A 16,855-nucleotide genomic window follows, 5' to 3' on the forward strand; every position below is an offset into this window, starting at 1 on the left:
AAAAAGGGAAGGTTTCTTCCCCCCCCCCCCAAGTTTAGCTACCCTTCCAATGGGATCCCATTAGACTGAAAATAAGGCAGTGATTGGATGAGGCTTTGGGATGAGATGTTCTTAGTTAGCCAATTCCACTTTAACCGACCTGCCAAATCCCTTTAGCTGGGGTAGGGGCTAAATGAGGGTAACCCTAAACCTGTGGTCCATTAAGGATCCATCTGAAACCCACCCATTGCCCAGTCAATCCCTAAAACAGCTCATTAACATGCCAATCCAACTCATCCAGCAGTGAGGGAGTGGCTAACAAGGAAAGCGGTAACATTTTCATTAACTATGATATATTTAAAAGCAAGGGTTAGAATTATGTACATGTAGAAAACGCTCCATTCCCCAACACGGCAAACAATGTTTTCATAAGAGACCAATAAAAATTATAGGTAGACGCACTTTATTCCTAAAACAGAAGCTGCGGCACACATGTATATGTACACACACACACACACACACACACACACACACATATATATATACACACACACACAAAATTCTCTAAATCTGTCATATAAAATATATATAATCTGACAATCTGTACCTCACATCCCATTTAACTGAATGCATTGAATTACTGTGCAACAGACTCTGCCACTATAGCTGAGCTGTAAGTCCTGTCCACTCAAAAGGAAGGGATATAAATGCCCAGCCTACCTATCTGTACATCAGGGGAATTCAAATGTAAATACCCTTTAAAAAAAAAAAAAAAAAACTCTAAAAGCAGCCTACAGCAAATGCAGTTTACAGTTTTGTAATTCAAAAAAAAAAGTGATTACATTTTAAACCAATTCCTTTTAAAGTGAGATGGCAATACACACCATCAGATGTTTTATATATAAAAGATAAAGAAATAAAAAATGACAAATTTAAACTTACAATAAATAATATATATGCAGGCATTTCAATAAGCTAACATTTTATCAGAAGATTGAACTCTAAGATAATTAAAAAGACAAATTATTCTCCTTTATGAAAAGTCTCTTATCCAAAATGATAAAATGGACACTTGGCATTTGATTGATAGGACACCTCCAGTGCTGCCATGGAGACGCTGGCTGGGGGAGATTCCTTATGGCCATGCCCTCACCCTGAAGTGTTGAGGGTCCATCCACTCCAGGAAACCCCCTCCCATTAGTTTCATGATGAGCTCCATAGATTCCACTTGATATCCTTATTCAAAGCATGTTCATGATAAAGTTGTACATCTGATTGAGCACCACAAAGTGAACAGGGAGACAGGATCTCCGGTCTTGAGTGGCAGGGTCACACGTCAGCCAGGAGAGGGCATTGTACTGCTCCAGCACAAACCTGTCAGGGGCAGAGAACACATCACTATGTATAACTAACTATACATTCAATTCCCCTATATTTCCTAATAAACCTATGCTCTGCCTATCAAATCAGTGTATTTCCCATTTATGTTATTTCATATGGCTTCCATTCCATATTGAGCAGTGTACCTGAGCACGTCTGAGGTGTGGTTGGAGTCCAGAGGGTGGGAGTGTTTGCTGTGGAGAAGCTCATCTGATTGGACCGAGGACACGTGCAGGTGCAGGGAGGCCTGGGGAGTGACGACAGACAAGAGGTCAGCTAGATTAACACAAACGTCACACCAGTTAGATTAGAAAAGGGAAACATTCAAATGACAAGTACGCATTTAAGTAAAGCATAAAAGTGCTGCTGAGTTTTAGGACCAGTGAAGAACAAACGCCTTTGGGAGCAGAGTGAGTGGTAGGTTAACTGTCAGATAAGCAGTAGGTAGGTACAGTACCAGTCAAAAGTAAGGACACACCTACTCATTCAAGGATTTTTCTTAATTTTTACTATTTTCTACATTGTAGAATAATAGTGAAGACATCAAAACTATGAAATAACACATATGGAATAATGCAGTAACCAACAAAAAAAAGTTAAGAATCTCAAATACAAACTATATTGTTTTACAAAGTAGCCACTTTTGCCTTGAAAGGTTTGTACACTCTTGGCATTCCCTCAACTATCTTCATGAGGTAGTCACCTGGAACCCATTTCAATTAGCAGGTGTGCCTTGTTAACCTAATTTGTGGAATTTCTTTCCATCTTAATGCGTTTGAGACAATCAGTTGTGTTGTAGGGGTGCAAAACAGAAGATGATCTTTTACCAAATAGGGCTATATAAGACCAAATAAGTCCTTATTATGGCAAGAACAGCTCAAATAAGCAAAGAGAAACAGCAGTCCATCATTACATTAAGACATGAAGATCAGTCAATCCGGGAAAATGTAAAGAATTTTGAAAGTTTCTTCAAGTGCAGTCGCAAAAACCATCAAACTCTATGATGAAACTGGCTCTCATGAGGCCCGCCACAGGAAGAAGACCCAGAGTTACCTACCCAGAGTTACCTCTGCTGCAGAGGATAATTTCATTAGCGTTAACTGCATCTAAGAAAGCAGCTCAAATGCTTCAGAGTTAAAGTAACAGACATCAACTGTTCAGAGGAGACTACGTGAAATCAGGCCTTCATGGTCAAATCACTGCAAAGAAACCAGTACTAAAAGCCACCAATAAGAAGGAGACTTGCTTGGGCCAAGAAACACAATGGACATTAGACTGGTGGAAATCTGTCCTTTGGTCTGATGAGTCCAAATTTGAGATTTTTGGTTTCAACCGCCGTGTCTTTGTGAAACGCAGAGTAGGTGAACGGATGATCCCCGCATATGTAGCTCCCACCGTGAAGCATGGAGGTGGTGTGATGGTGCTTTGCTGGTGACACTGTTGGTGATTTATTTAGAATTCAAGGCACACTTAACCAGCATGGCTACCACAGCATTCTGCAGCGATACGCCATCCCATCTGGTTTGCGCTTAGTGGGACTATCATTTATTTTTCAACAGGACAATGACCCAAAACACACCTCCAGGCTGTGTAAGGGCTATTTCACCAAGAAGGAGAGTGATGGACTGCTACATCAGATGACCTGGCCTCCACAAATCACCTAAACCTCAACCCAATTGAGATGGTTTGGGATGAGTTGGACCATAGAGTGAAGGAAAAGCAGCCAACATGTGCTCAGTACATGTGGGAACTCTTTCAAGACTGTTGGAAAAGCATTCCAGGTGAAGCTGGTTGAGAGAATGCCAAGAGTGTGCAAAGCAGTCATCAAGGCAAAGGGTGGCAACTTTGAAGAATCTCAAATATATTTAGATTTGTTAGCACTTTTTTGGTTGTGTGTTATTTAATAGTTGATGTCTTCACTATTATTCTACAATGTAGAAAATAGTAAAAAAAAACAAAAAAATTGGGAAAACCCTGGAATGAGTAGGTGTGTTCAAACATTTGACTGGTACTGTAGGTACCTTGAGGAACAGTGGGCACTGGTTCTGTGCCTGGGGGCAGGCTGACCAGAACCAGTCAGGCAGGGGGCCAGCCTTGGCTGTGGAGATTAAGTAGCCTAGGGCCATAGGCTGCTGCAAGATGTTCAAGGCCTCCTCGTGGGACTCCATACGATCTGTGCTCTGGCCCTGGAACACACCGGGACATAGGTTGACAACAATACTTATTCAAACTTCATTTACCAGCAGTCAGGTAGGCATCCGCCTGCTGGTAATGTTGTGGAGGGGCAGAGGGGCTTACCTTGCTGCCGTCTCCCCCCTGGTGATAGTGTCCACCGGGGGAGTGAACGGGGGAGGTGGTGGGGGAGTTGGGCAGGATGTTGATGAGATCAGGGTCCACCATATCATTATCAAACAGGTCAAAGATGCCCATCCCATCTGAACCATCTATGAAGAGGGATAAACAAAAGGGTCATTCAATACTATGTCCCATTAGCTCAGACAGAGAGCTGCTCCTTCTCCCTGTTTCAGTAACATCGCCGAGTGGAGCCAGACTACAGCCAGAACCAAGAAACGCATCAACATTTACAGTGTGTGGTGTGTGTGTGTGTGTGTGTGACTGACCAGGGTTGATGGGGTTGAAGGCGATGTCTAAGTTCTGTTCGGTGGTGGCGTTGTTGACCTGCACCATGGCCGAGGTGGGGAACACCAGGATGTGGGTGCAGGATGTGTCCTGAGGAGTGCTCAGCTGGGACGTCTGCATGTTCAGAGTGGTGCTGCGGCCGAACACTGAGCCTGTCGACACAGAGTCTACACACAGCAGAGAGAAGGGTTAACACGATACAGACATCACCAAAACATTTCAGAAAATTCAGTGGACTCACAAACAGGGGAAGCAAGGCTGCACTGTGCAGCCATTGCTCAAGGTTCAACTTCTGTTCATTTTTACCTGGCATGATGACAAAGGAGCCTTGGGGCTCCATAGCAACCAGGCAGGCGCTGAGGATGCTGGGAGTGTCTGCGGCAGAGATGCCACACATCCTGCAGGTTTCCTTGAGGCGCTTGCTGAGAGACTGCAGGTTCCTCCTGCTCAGTAGAATACTCCAGTCTGGAACACAGAGGGAGACAGGGAGGATGTCATCAGTCAGGGCACAACAAATCATGTACAACTCACTGTATATACACACACTCCATGAACAAAAGTATGTGGACACCTGCTCTAACATCTCATTCCAAAATCATGGGCATTCATTTGGAGTTGGTCCCCCCTTTGCTGCTATAACAGCCTCCACTCTTCTGGGAAGGCTTTCCACTAGATGTTGGAACATTGCTGCAGGGACTTGCTTCCATTTAGCCACAAGAGCATTAGTGAGGTCAGGCACTGATGTTGGGCAATTAGGCCTGGCTCACAGTCAGTGTTCCAATTCATCCCAAAAGGTGTTCGATGGAGTTGAGGTCAGGCCTTTGCCAGTCAAGTTCTTCCACACCAAATCAACAAACCATTCTGCATGGACCTCTCTTTGTGCACGGGGACATTGTCATTCTGATACATTAAAGGGCCTTCCCCAAAATGTTGCCTCAAAGTGGAAGCACAGAACTATCTAGAATGTCATTGTATGCTGTAGCGTTAAGATTTTCCTTCACTGGAACTAAGGGCCCTAGCCCGAAACATGAAAAACAGCCCCAGACCATTATTCCTCCTCCACCAAACTTTACAGTTGGCACTTTGCATTGGGACAAGTAGACTTCTCCTGGCATGCACCAAAACCAAATTTGTTCTCCGGACTGCCAGATGGTGAAGCATGATTCCTTACTCCAGAGAACATGTTTACACTGCGCCAGAGTCCAATGGCGGTGAGCTTTACACTGCTCTAGCCAACACTTGGCATTGCATGGTGATCTTAGGCTTGTGTGCGACTGCTCGGCCATGGAAACCCATTTTATGAAGATCCCGACGATTGTGTCTTGTGATAACGTTGCTTCCAGGCGCAGTTTGGTAGTGAGTGATGCAACAGAGAACAGATGATTTTAACGCGCTACACACTGCAGCACTTGGTGGTCCGGTTCTGTGAGTTTGTGTGGCCCTTCCACCTTCTACACACTTACAGTTGACTGGGGCAGCTCTAGCAGGGCATAAGTTTGACAAACTTACTTGTTGGAAAGGCGGCATCCTATGACGGTGCCACGTTGAAAGTCACTGAGCTCTTCAATAAGGCCATTCTACTGCCAGTGTTATCCTATGGAGGTTGCATGGCTCTGTACTCGATTTTATACACCTGTCAGCAACAGGAGTGGCTGAAATGGCGGAATCCACTAATTTGAAGGGGTGTCCGTGTCTCACACACAGTCAAACGTTTGAACACACCTACTCATTCAAGGGTTTTTCTTTATTTTTATTATTTTCTACATTGCAGAAGTGAAGACAACAAAACTATGAATTAACACATGGAATCATGTAGTCACCAACAAAGTGTTAAACAAATCAAAACATTTTATATTTGAGATTCTTCAAAGTAGCCACCCTTCATGACAGCTTTGCACACTCTTAGCATTCTCTCAACCAGCTTCATGAGGTAGTCACCTGGAATGCATTTCAATTGACAGGTGTGCCTTGTTAAAACCTAATTTGTGGAATTTCTTTCCTTAATGCGTTTGAGCCAATCAGTTGCGTTGTGACAAGGTATGGGTGGTATACAGAAGATAGCCCTATTTGGTAAAACACCTATTTGGTAAAAGACCAAGTCCATATTCAAAATGGCAAGAACAGCACAAATCAGCAAAGAGAAACGAAAGTCCATCATTGACTGACCTTCATGTCAGAGTAATCTGGAAAATATCAAGAACATGACATTTCTTCAAGTGCAGTTGCAAAAACCATCAAGCACTATGAAGAAGCTGGCACTCATGAGGACCGCCACGGGAAAGGAAGACCCAGAGGTACCTCTGCTTTAAAGGATAAGTTCATTAGAGTTACCAGCCTCAGAAATTGCAGCCCAAATAAATGCTTCAGTTAAAGTAACAGACATCAACTGTTCAAATCGCTGCAAAGAAATCAGTACTAAAGGCCACCAATAAGAAGAAAGAGACCTGCTTGGGCCAAGAAACACAAGGAATGGACATTAGACAAGTGGAAATCTGTCCTTTGGTCTGATGAGTCCAAATTTGAGATTTTTGGTTCAACCGCTGTGTCTTTGAGACGCAGAGGTGGTGAACGGATGATCCCCGCATGTGTGGTTCCCACCGTGAAGCATTGAGGTGGTGGTGTGGGGGTGCTTTTCTGGTGACAGTATGATTTATTTAGAATTCAAGGCACTTAACCAGCATGGCTACAACAGCATTCTGCAGCGATACGCCATCCCATCTGGTTTGCACTTAGTGGGACTATCATTTGTTTTTCAATAGGACAATGACCCAAAACACACCTCCAGGCTGTGTAAGGGCTATCTGACCAAGAAGGAGAGTGCTCAGCCTATGTGGCAACTTGTTCAAGACTGTTGGAAAAGCATTCCAGGTGAAGATGGTTGAGAGAATAGCAAGAGTGTGAAAAGCTGTCAAGGCAAAGGGTGGCAACTTTGAAAAATCTAAAATAAATTAATTTGCATACCACTTTTTTGGTTACTAAATGACTCCATAGGTTTAATTTCAAAGTGTTGATGTCTTCCCTATTATTCTACAATGTAGAAAACAGTAAAAAAAGAAAAACCCTTAATTGAGTAAGTGTGTTCAAACTTTTGGCTGGTTCTATCTATCTATCTATATATATATATATATATATATATATATATATATATATCACACACACACACACACACACACACACACACACACACACACACACACACACACCTCAAAAAAATAAAGGGAACACTTAAACAACACATCCTAGATCTGAATGAAAGAAATAATCTTATTAAATACTTTTTTCTTTACATAGTTGAATGTGCTGACAACAAATTCACACAAAAATAATCAATGGAAATCCAATTTATCAACCCATGGAGGTCTGGATTTGGAGTCACACTCAAAATTAAAGTGGAAAACCACACTACAGGCTGATCCAACTTTGATGTAATGTCCTTAAAACAAGTCAAAATGAGGCTCAGTAGTGTGTGTGGCCTCCACGTGCCTGTATGACCTCCCTACAACGCCTGGGCATGCTCCTGATGAGGTGGCGGATGGTCTCCTGAGGGATCTCCTCCCAGACCTGGACTAAAGCATCCGCCAACTCCTGGACAGTCTGTGGTGCAACGTGGCGTTGGTGGATGGAGCGAAGCATGATGTCCCAGATGTGCTCAATTGGATTGAGGTCTGGGGAATGGGCGGGCCAGTCCATAGCATCAATGCCTTCCTCTTGCAGGAACTGCTGACACACTCCAGCCACATGAGGTCTAGCATTGTCTTGCATTAGGAGGAACCCAGGGACAATCGCACCAGCATATGGTCTCACAAGGGGTCTGAGGATCTCATCTCGGTACCTAATGGCAGTCAGGCTACCTCTGGCGAGCACATGGAGGGCTGTGCGGCCCCCCAAAGAAATGCCACCCCACACCATGACTGACCCACCGCCAAACCGGTCATGCTGGAGGATGTTGCAGGCAGCAGAACGTTCTCCACGGCGTCTCCAGACTCTGTCACGTGCTCAGTGTGAACCTGCTTTCATCTGTGAAGAGCACAGGGCGCCAGTGGCGAATTTGCCAACCTTGGTGTTCTCTGGCAAATGGCGAACGTCCAGCACGGTGTTGGGCTGTAAGCACAACCCCCACCTGTGGACGTCGGGCCCTCATACCACTCTCATGGAGTCTGTTTCTGACCGTTTGAGCAGACACATGCACATTTGTGGCCTGCTGGAGGTCATTTTGCATGGCTCTGGCAGTGCTTCTCCTGCTCCTCCTGGCATAAAGGCGGAGGTAGCGGTCCTGCTGCTGGGTTGTTGCCCTCCTACGGCCTCCTCCACGTCTCCTGATGTACTGGCCTGTCTCCTGGTAGCGCCTCCATGCTCTGGACACTACGCTGACAGACACTGCAAACCTTCTTGCCACAGCTCGCATTGATGTGCCATCCTGGATGAGCTGCACTACCTGAGCCACTTGTGTGGGTTGTAGACTCCGTCTCATGCTACCACTAGAGTGAAAGCACCACCAGCATTCAAAAGTGACCAAAACATCAGCCAGGAAGCGGTCTGTGGTCCCCACCTGCAGAACCACTCCTTTATTGGGGGTGTCTTGGTAATTGCCTATAATTTCCACCTGTTGTCTATTCCATTTGCACAACAGCATGTGAAATTTATTGTCAATCAGTGTTGCTTCCTAAGTGGACAGTTTGATTTCACAGAAGTGTGATTGACTTGGAGTTACATTGTGTTGTTTAAGTGTTCCCTTTATTTTTTTGAGCAGTGTGTGTGTATACATATATATACACACAGTTGAAGTCAGAAGTTTACATACACCTTAGCAAAATACATTTAAACTCAGTTTCACAATTCCTAGTAAAAATTCCCTGTCTTAGGTCAGTTAGGGTCACCACTTTATTTTAAAAACGTGAAATGTCAGAATAATAGAAGAGAGAATGATTTATTTCAGTTTACATACACTCAATTAGTATTTGGCAGCATTGCCTTTAACTTGGGTCAAACGTTTTGGGTAGCCTTCCACAAGCTTCCCACAATAAATTGGGTGCATTTTGGCCCATTCCTCTGACAGAGCTGGTGTAACGGAGTCAGGTTTGCAGTCCTCCTTGCTCGCACACGCTTTTTCAGTTCTGCCGACAAATGTTCTATAGGATTGAGGTCAGGGTTTTGTGATGGCCACTCCAATACCTTGACTGTTGTCCTTAAGCCATTTTGCCACAACTTTGGAAGTATGCTTGGGGTCATTGTCCATTTGGAAGACCCATTTGCGACCAAGCTTCAATATATCCACATAATTTTCCTTCTCATGATGCCATCTATTTTGTGAAGTGCACCAATCCCTCCTACATCAAAGCACCCCCACAACATGATGCTTCACGGTTGGGATGGTGTTCTTCGGCTTGCAAGCCTCCCTCTTTTTCCTCCAAACATAACAATGCTCACTATGGCCAAACAGGTATATTTTTGTTTCATCAGACCAGAGGACATTTCTCCAAAAAGTACAATCTTTGTCCCCATGTGCAGTTGCAAACCGTAGTCTGGCTTTTTTTATGGCGGTTTTGGAGCAGTGGCTTCTTCCTTGCTGAGCGGCCTTTCAGGTTATGTTGATATAGGACTCGTTTTACTGTGGATACAGATACTTTTGTACCTGTTTCCTCCAACATATTCACAAGGTCCTTTGCTGTTGTTCTGGGATTGATTTGCACTTTTCGTACCAAAGTACGTTCATCTCTAGGAGACAGAACGAGTCTCCTTCCTGAGCGGTATGACGGCTGCGTGGTCCCATGGTGTTTATACTTGCGTACTATTGTTTGTACAGATGAACGTGGTACCTTCAGGCGTTTGGAAATTGCTCCCAAGGATGAATCAGACTTGTGGAGGTCTACAATTGTTTTTCTGAGGTCTTGGCTGATTTCTTTTGATTTTCCCATGATGTCAAGCAAAGAGGCACTGAGTTTGAAGGTAGGCCTTGAAATACATCCACAGGTACACCAACAATTGATTTAAATGATGTCAATTAGCCTATCAGAAGCTTCTAAAGCCATGACATAATTTTCTGGAATTCTCCAAGCTGTTTAAAGGCACAGAAATTTGTGGAGTGGTTGAAAAAAAAGTTAATGACTTCAACCTAAGTGTATGTAAACATCCGACTTCAACTGTGTGTGTGTGTGTGTGTGTGTAATATATATCTACACACACACACACACACACACACACACACACCTCTCTGTGTGGCATACCTCGTAACTCTCCGTGGCCCATCCTGCCCAGGCGGCCAATCACCACCCTCCAGGGAAGTGATGTCACCTGCACCAAGCCTAGACACCACTCCCACAGCTTCTGCAGGCCCAGTCGTCTGGCTGACCCCTTTTTCCTCCGAGCTCTTTACAGAGGACACAACAAAGTCACAAAAGAGACAGATTCTGAATTGAATTTAAGTGTCTACCATTTGACATGCGTGTCACTGACCTGTTTGGCACGTCAATGCTGATGATGCATGTCTCCAGCAGCTCTCCTGATTGGTCAGTACAGGAGGCCAGGAGCCAGCGCTGGTCATGCGACAGGCAGTAGCCCACAAACAGCACATTGTACTTCTGAGAGGCCTCTCCGAAAGTCTCCCCCAGCTCTGTCTGCTTGTCCTTGATGGGCGCCAGGATGAACGGTGGTGTGTACAAACGCAGACACTCCGGCCTCTGCAAAGGTGTGAAAGTCAAAGGGTCAGACCAATGGTTCCTTATGTGTCACTTAGCAAGCTGCATTTAGTAAGCCATTTTGATTTATTCAACCGAGCAGTGGTCTCTTGGATCATCAAGGTATATGCAAGAAGTTGCCAAAGACCAGGATGTTATGTTAAACAAACCATTCACATTGTGACAAGTTTCTAGAACTGATAAGCAGTCAATCAATCCATTAATAATATTTGTGAGGTTTTAGTGCAGTTTCCGATGTGTTGTTTACCTCTGAGCTCCTCAGTGCCATGTCGATGGCCAGGCCAGGGCCAAAGCCCGTCAGAGCCTTGATGTTGGTGTTGCTGGGGAGGGGCCGTCTGCACTGGGTGAACACCGAAAAGGCCAGGGACTTGAGGTGCTGACCATAGAGATGGCGCTCATCAATGCGCACTGGCTGCAACAAGTACTGGCAGGGAATGATCTGACCGACACAACAAATAGTTAGAAACCGCCGTTTTAACCACACCAAACCCATAGGTGTTTGGCTATTTTGACAAGTTATCTCAATGTGCTGAACATAAATATGAATGGTCTGCAGTCTGGCTACATGTGTCAAGTTCTCCATTACCTGCACAGACACAGAGTTTCTGATGTGAGACGGCAGGAACTGGAGCATCTCCACATAGCAGCGCAGCAGACCCAGCGTCCACACACTGGAGTGGGTGTCCCTCTCCCCGTCCTCGTAGCTGAAGGGGTCCACGATGTAGACCACAATGGCCGGGGGGAACGTCACTGCATGGGACTCTCCGTCTGTAGGGACGCCAACCTTCTCTCTCTCCAACGTGCTATAGAGAGAGAAGCACTTGGGTCAAAGGTCAAACAACCAATAATCAACTAGCTTTATGTATTAGATTAAAGACATTTAGCAGGCCAAATGTTCTCTTCCAGACAAGCCGTGGATAAAAATGGGCGAGATGGGTAAGGTCGTAATTCAGCCTATTCCAAGTGCGTGTAAATTACAAACTCAGGGCTACAAGTGGTGCTACAGAAAATCAGTGTGACTAAACCAGAGGATGTCAGATGGTGAGGGTACATACGTCTCCACGGGCTCAGTGGTGGCCTGGGGCTGGTTGGCAGTGGGGCCATTCTCTCCTGTGGTCTGAGCACCCGACTGGGGCCCGTTCTGGGAGACGCTGCCCTGCAGGCCTGATGTCCCGTATGGTGTGTAGGAGCTGGGCTTGGCCGAGGGCATTCCTACCCCCCCTATCCCTCCCACTGCCTGGGTGCCTATGGTGGAGGAGGGTGGGGTGCTATTGGTAGGCTGGCCAGTGCTGCTGCTGGTGGAGTTCTGGGGGCCTGAGGAGGGGGTGGTGGAGCAGGGAGACTGGGAGGAGGAGGACTGGGGGGAGGCCACAGTGGGGCTGCGCTGGTTCAACAAAGAGCTGTCCAGAGACTGCTCAGCCAGGTATGGAGCTGAGGAGAGTAACAAAAATGTTGAGAAAAAGAAGACCAATGTCAGATATTAAGAGACTCCCAACTTGCCTTTGTAGAAGCCAAAACAAAAACTATAAACACAAAAGAGATCCCAGCTTTTATTCAGTACAATCTCCTGAAATAGAAGATGGCAATCTAATGAACGACGTACCCAGGTCATGCCGGCACACTTGGGCGTAGAGTTTGAGTTTGCTGAAGGCCTCGCTGTTCCCGTTGCTGCTGGCCATCTTGAGGAACCAATCACTGAGGGGCTGCTCTGCCAGGTTCCTGCCCTCTGCCGTACCAACCCGCAATATGCCATCTGCATGAGTCTTACAGATTGGTCTGTGCTGACCCAGGCGACAGGCCTGCAAAGAGAAAAACATGGGTAAACATACCAATTTTCTTAAACATTTATATTTTATTAGACTATGGGGGGAGGGGGGGGGGGGGTGTCTATCTGCTTACCTCGTACACGGCCGTAAGGTCCTTGAAGAAGCTCTTAGCCCCGCGGAGCAGAGCCTCGTTCTCAGGACAGACGACTACATATCCCACGTCCCTGTGGGAGCCAAAGGGGTCCAGCAGCAGCTTCTCCCAGTAAGGCAAGCCGAAGGGCGACAGCACCACAAAGTCATACTCATAGCCCACCAGGAAGGTAGGGATGGGCAGGGGCTCTGGAGACTCGTCAGTGCCTAATGGTTCAGAGAGGGACAGTCAGACTCATTGCAAAGTTTAGTTAAGGGCGGCAGGTAGCCTAGCAGATAAGAGCATTGGGCCAGTAACTGAAAAAAATGCTTTGTGTAAACTTAAACCAGATATAAAGTATGTAGAAAAGACAATGGACCTATATATTCTTTTAATAATATTATTTGAGAACTAACAAAATAAAAGCTAGACAATCAAGGTGAATTACATTTAGAAAACAATGCATTTTGTAGTATGGATTTTGTCATTATGTTGGAGCAAAATAACACAGCATTAACCAAGGCAAAATGCATGTAATTGCAGGAAATAAGATTTAAAAGGGAAAAAGATTCTCAGCTCCATGCAGACATTTACAGAATTGAAAGAATTCTCTTCAATTCAGCTGTGCCGAAAGGCCACCACCTAAGCCCCTTTTTGATACAGAAAAAGCCCGGGATGCATTCATCTTTAAGTAGTATTATTATTATCCTTGTGTTTACCGTAGGATCCCCTGCCGGCCATCTTGTGAAACTGCTGCCAGGTGAGAGGTCCCTGAACTCCCCAGGACCGTATGCTCCTCTTCTTCTGGATGGCATCCTGGAGTACAGGCTGGAGGGAGAGCAACACCCGCAGCACGTCCTGAGAGAACAGCCTGCTCACTTCTGCAGCTGGACGGGGAAACAGAGGGTGGGAGGGATCAGCATCATACAAACACACATCCAACCAAGAAGACTGAGTTTCACATAAGAGTAGGAAGAAAGGAAAAGAAGGAACAAGAGCAGGAGGGAAAACAAGTTTGTGCATTGTCAATGAGTGAAGGAGCGGACTCACCTTTGCGTTTTGGCCAGTTGTGTAGACACGTACTCTTAACCAGTGCCTCGTCCACCTTGCCTCCTGACATGTTGTCCATGAACTGCCGGCCATGCTCCAGAGCCATGTAGCAGTCGTTATAGCAGTCCCTCTCCTCCACCCGTAGAGAAGAGCGAGAGGGGCCTGAGGACAGAGCCCTGGGGTACTCCACCCCAGCCATGGGGGAGAATGGGTTGGTACACTGGTCCTGCAGCAGAAGGATGAGCTCGTCTGGGGGCCTCTCTTTGGGGTTGCCAGTCCTGTGAAGGGAGGCAGCGTGCCGCTCCTGGAAACGCCTCTCAGAGTCCCGGCCAGCGTCCGAGTCGCGCCCCACCACGTCCAGCTCGTCCTCCAGGAAGAGCCCAGCCGAGCTGCCATAGCGGCGGTTGACCACGGCGCTGAAACCGCAGGTACAGGGGTACTGGGCCTCGCCGTTGTCGTTAAGATACACGCCCACGTCTGCGCCACGGATGTTCATGTTGCACACGCACACGCAGCAGCTGTCAAAGTTACAGTCCTTGAAAAGGTTCATGACGGACTCGGAGAGGATGAGGGTGACGTAGAGGCTATGGGCCTCAGGGATGGAGGGCACGGTGGCTGGCTCCACTGAACTGAGAGGTCGGCAGGTGGAAGGGGTGGAGGCGGGCGAGTAGAGGTCAGAGTTTTCGTATTTGAGTGATCCCTGGACACTGGCTGGCCCTCTTGGGGTGCGTGGGGTACGGGGAGTGCGTGGGGTGGGGGCGGAGAAGCGTGGTGTGGCCGGGGAGGGCAGGATGCCCATGCCGCTGTTGCTGGGTGGGGCACTGTTGGACATGAAGGGCGTGTGGGTCTGAGGTGTGTAGCTCTGGTAATCTGGCTCAACACTGGGGATGTTACTGAAATAGGGAGACAACAGCACAAACATTAAAACCCCTGACACACAAGTGGGTACATGAGACTTGTATAATTCAAGGGGACCAGTCTGATTGGTTACCCGTCTTTGGTGAGGAGGCCCATGGATGGCACTGGGGGTATCAGCTCCAGTTTGCCCATGGTCCAGCTGGGTGTGTAAACACAGTCCTCTGGCAGCTTGATGGGCATCATACACTGACTGGGCAGCATCTTCAGCGGAGCAAACATGGAGCAGCCCGTGAATGCCTTGCATGCCTCCGACTTGTAAACAAACGAGAAGTCCTGAAGGCAGATGGGGGAGAGAAGGAAAATAAGCCACTATAATACTTCAGCAAGTCTAAGCTTAGAGAAAGTATTGAAGCTGACAACAGCATGACTAGACAAAGAGTATGTTAAATAAGACAGTCTTTTCCACCCCCCCCCCCCCAGAAAGAAAATACCTTACACTACGAGCACTTTGCTGATACCCTGTACTTACTATGACATGTGGTTGTCTCACCAAGCTATCCTTAGATGAATGCACTAACTGCAAGTCATTCTGGATAAGAGCAACTGCTAAATGACTAAAAAGTTTGTAAAATCGAGACCCTCCACACTACACTGAAGTTAAAGGCCCATTACAATCAATATTTTTATTTTCCTGCGTTTTAGAAATATTTCCACACCATGAGGTTGGAATAATATTGTGAAAATGATAATGCCCTTTTAGTGTAAAAGCTGTTAGAAAAGACCACATGAAATTTCTGTCCGTTTTGGTGGGATGGAGTTAGCGGCATTGCTTGGGGACGTCACCAGGCGGTATAAGTCAGTAGACCAATAAAGTTTCAAACCTCTCTGCCAATAACGGCCATTTTTCAGATTACATATCCCTCCCATTAGGCCCCACACGCCGACCACTCCGACAGTCCTAGCAAAATTCTTGCTTGAGAAATTGCTCTGGCAATTTGCTAAGACGCCATGTTTATTTTTGACCATTTTAATAGAAAACAATAAAAGTACTTAATTATTACCCAGAAATGATTTTAAATCAAGATAAAAACAACTGCATTGGGCCTTTAAGATACCTTGATCTCAGAGGGCTTGGGGCTGCAGAAGCCTTCCTCCACCTCCATCTTGTAGTGGCTGCTAAACTGGCTCCCATCCAGCAGAGTGAGGCCCAACCCACCCTCCAGGCCACCGTAGTCCTTCCCCCCAGTGTTCATGGGGGAGTAGCCCATGATGTGCTGTTCTAGAGAGGGAGGGGTGGGGAACATCTTGTGCAGGTCAGCAGAGCCTGCGGACAGGAAGGTGAACAGAGGAATCACCCTATTGTTTGGTAAACTAATGTAGGATACAGTGATGACCTAAAGAGGAACTTAGGGAAGGAATTGGAGAAAGTGAACATACTTATGCAGGACAGAGGGTCCAGATTTGATGTTTTGTGTTCCTTACTGCCAAACTTGTCTCCATGTACTCCTGCTCTCCTGGATCCAGGCTGTTGGGGACGATCATTTTAAAAAGGCTTTGAACAGAGAGCTTTTATAAGACTTTACACAATGTTCTGTTAACAAAGTATCAACTTAAGATATGGAAACGGACAAAAGGATATGTAACCCAAACAATGTTGTCCCCCACGTAGATGAGAACTACAATGCCTTCAGAAAGTATTTATACCTCTTAACTTATTAAAAATGTTGTTACAGCCTGAATTCAAAATGGATAAAAGAGGGTTTTTTGGCCCACCCATCTACACACAATACTCCATGACATAGTGAACAAATGTTTTGAGAAATGTTAGCAAATGTATTAAAACTGAATTACAGAAATATCAAATTTACAAGTATTTACACCCAAGTCAACACTTCGTAGAAGCACCTTTGGCAGTGATTACAGCTTTGAGTTGCCCTGGGTATGTCTATCAGTTTTGCACATCTGGATTTGGGGATTTTCTCCCATTCAAGATTTACTCAAGCGCTGTTAAGTTAGATGGAGAGCAGCAGTGAACAGTAATCCTTCCACAACAGATTTGCAATGGGATTCAAGTCTGGGCTTTGGCTGGGTCACTCAAGGACTTTCACATTCTTGTTCTGAAGCCATTCCAGCGTTGCTTTGGCTGTATGCTTAGGGACATTGTCCTGTTGGTATGTAAATCTTCGTCCTGTCTAATGTTGTTTGCGCTCTAAAGCAGGTTTTTAAATCAAGGATTTGCCTGTATTTGGCTCCATTCATTGTTCCCCTATCCTTACCAGTCTCCTAGTCCCTGCCGCTGAAAACCATCCCCATAGCATGCTGCTGCTACCACCATGCTTTACAGTAGTGGTGGTGTT

At 46.1% G+C, this 16,855-nt stretch overlaps 1 protein-coding gene across 1 annotated transcript in view; it reads right to left on the minus strand.

The window, feature by feature from the left end:
• Window positions 1-425: 425 nt before the first annotated feature.
• The window catches only part of LOC106581132 (mediator of RNA polymerase II transcription subunit 13-like), a 31,896-nt gene continuing 15,466 nt past the window's right edge, over window positions 426-16,855 (minus strand). The window contains exons 13-30 of the mRNA XM_014162953.3: window positions 15,936-16,023; window positions 15,614-15,822; window positions 14,632-14,831; window positions 13,641-14,533; window positions 13,310-13,477; window positions 12,594-12,817; window positions 12,298-12,493; window positions 11,750-12,125; window positions 11,281-11,497; window positions 10,942-11,133; window positions 10,453-10,676; window positions 10,224-10,366; window positions 4,306-4,464; window positions 3,981-4,166; window positions 3,658-3,803; window positions 3,381-3,545; window positions 1,506-1,606; window positions 426-1,353 (exon numbers count right to left, since the gene is read on the minus strand). Of these exons, the coding sequence (XP_014018428.2) occupies window positions 1,221-1,353; window positions 1,506-1,606; window positions 3,381-3,545; window positions 3,658-3,803; window positions 3,981-4,166; window positions 4,306-4,464; window positions 10,224-10,366; window positions 10,453-10,676; window positions 10,942-11,133; window positions 11,281-11,497; window positions 11,750-12,125; window positions 12,298-12,493; window positions 12,594-12,817; window positions 13,310-13,477; window positions 13,641-14,533; window positions 14,632-14,831; window positions 15,614-15,822; window positions 15,936-16,023 (4,020 nt within the window). The 3' untranslated portion in view covers window positions 426-1,220. The remainder of the gene's footprint in view (window positions 1,354-1,505; window positions 1,607-3,380; window positions 3,546-3,657; window positions 3,804-3,980; window positions 4,167-4,305; window positions 4,465-10,223; window positions 10,367-10,452; window positions 10,677-10,941; window positions 11,134-11,280; window positions 11,498-11,749; window positions 12,126-12,297; window positions 12,494-12,593; window positions 12,818-13,309; window positions 13,478-13,640; window positions 14,534-14,631; window positions 14,832-15,613; window positions 15,823-15,935; window positions 16,024-16,855) is intronic.

Source organism: Salmo salar, chromosome 20 (assembly GCF_965601325.2).
Source record: "Salmo salar chromosome 20, fSalSal1, whole genome shotgun sequence".
NCBI classification, from domain to species: domain Eukaryota; kingdom Metazoa; phylum Chordata; class Actinopteri; order Salmoniformes; family Salmonidae; genus Salmo; species Salmo salar.